At 58.9% G+C, this 1134-nt stretch overlaps 2 protein-coding genes across 2 annotated transcripts; both read right to left on the bottom strand.

The window, feature by feature from the left end:
• On the bottom strand, positions 1-551 carry DQ04_21941010 (hypothetical protein; the record flags this gene model as incomplete). Its single annotated transcript, XM_009318051.1, has 1 exon — positions 1-551. A coding segment is annotated over one exon (551 nt), but the record flags the coding sequence as incomplete, so codon positions are not given.
• A 238-nt stretch (positions 552-789) lies between these two features.
• On the bottom strand, positions 790-1134 carry DQ04_21941000 (hypothetical protein; the record flags this gene model as incomplete). The annotated part of the gene is made up of 1 exon (XM_009318050.1): positions 790-1134. A coding segment is annotated over one exon (345 nt), but the record flags the coding sequence as incomplete, so codon positions are not given.

Raw genomic sequence — 1134 nt, 5'->3', positions numbered from 1 at the left:
TTCTTCAGATCTCCTGCCGCCGCGTCGGACGGTACCGGGTGCCGCCGCATCGCCGCATCGTCCTCCACCTCGATCGTCAAGATGCCTTTGGCTTCGTCAAGCCATACTTTGTGCGTGCGCTGCACCACACGACCACGCGAGGCCTTCGCCGCGCCGCCGCAAGCCTCCCAGTGGGGGCGCAGTGGATACGTCGGCATCTCCATCGCACCACCACCAACACCGCCACCGCTGCTGCCGCCGTGGTGGGTGGGCGGCGGCACCGCCTGCACATCCATCTCCTCACCCGTCGCGATGGACACAAGAATATGGTGCCACGGGCAGCGCAGGCAGGCGACGGAGGCGGCGGTGTGCGCGTCCTCGACGTCGAGGAGCTCACCTTCACCCAGCGGTCCCGAGGCGTGGTAGCACGGGCTGTCGATGGCGTACAGCGCCCCGTTGTGCAGCAGGACCGTGATGAAGCGGTAGGGATCCTCTAAGAGGAAGTGCGCGCGATTCCGCTGCTGGCGGAGGCGCTCATACGACCAACCGTCATACTTGTGCTGTTTCGTCATTCTTCCACCGCCTCGCAGCAGCCGCAGCACAGCAGAGGAGTGAGCAAAAGAACAAGAGCAACGAGCGCGTATATATGTATGCGCATAAGCCCTCACACAGGCAGATATATATATATATATATATAGAAAGTATGTGTGTGTGAGAGAGAGAGAGGAGGAAAAACAACAAAGAACCGGCATTCATTGCGTTCTCCCTTATCACCTCTCCGCGCGGCTCAGAGCCATGGCTTTTTTTTTTTCATGGGGCATATACTTTCGGTCGGAGGCAGTACCAAGTTCCCACGGTGCTGCAGCTGTTCACATGTCCTTTCCAGTTTATCGGGGACATTACGCACATCGAGAAGGCATTGTCTCCGTTCCCAGTGGTACTGCTGGTGTTGTCAGTGCTGTTGTTGTTGTCCTCCTCCTCCTCCTTGGTGTCATCATTATCGTCGAAGAGAACGGTGAGGTAGACAGTTGGAGAAGGGGATAAATAGTCCCGGCGGACGCTCCTTCCCCTCCTCCTCCTCCCCCCCACGCCCAGTGAAACGTACGCCACAACGCCGCGCAACTCCACCGTGGAACTCGCCTCTGCTCCTGTGTG

Source organism: Trypanosoma grayi (genome assembly GCF_000691245.1).
Source record: "Trypanosoma grayi strain ANR4 Tgr_2194_V1, whole genome shotgun sequence".
NCBI classification, from domain to species: Eukaryota; Euglenozoa; class Kinetoplastea; order Trypanosomatida; family Trypanosomatidae; genus Trypanosoma; species Trypanosoma grayi.
This window is presented reverse-complemented; position numbering and strand designations above follow the sequence as displayed.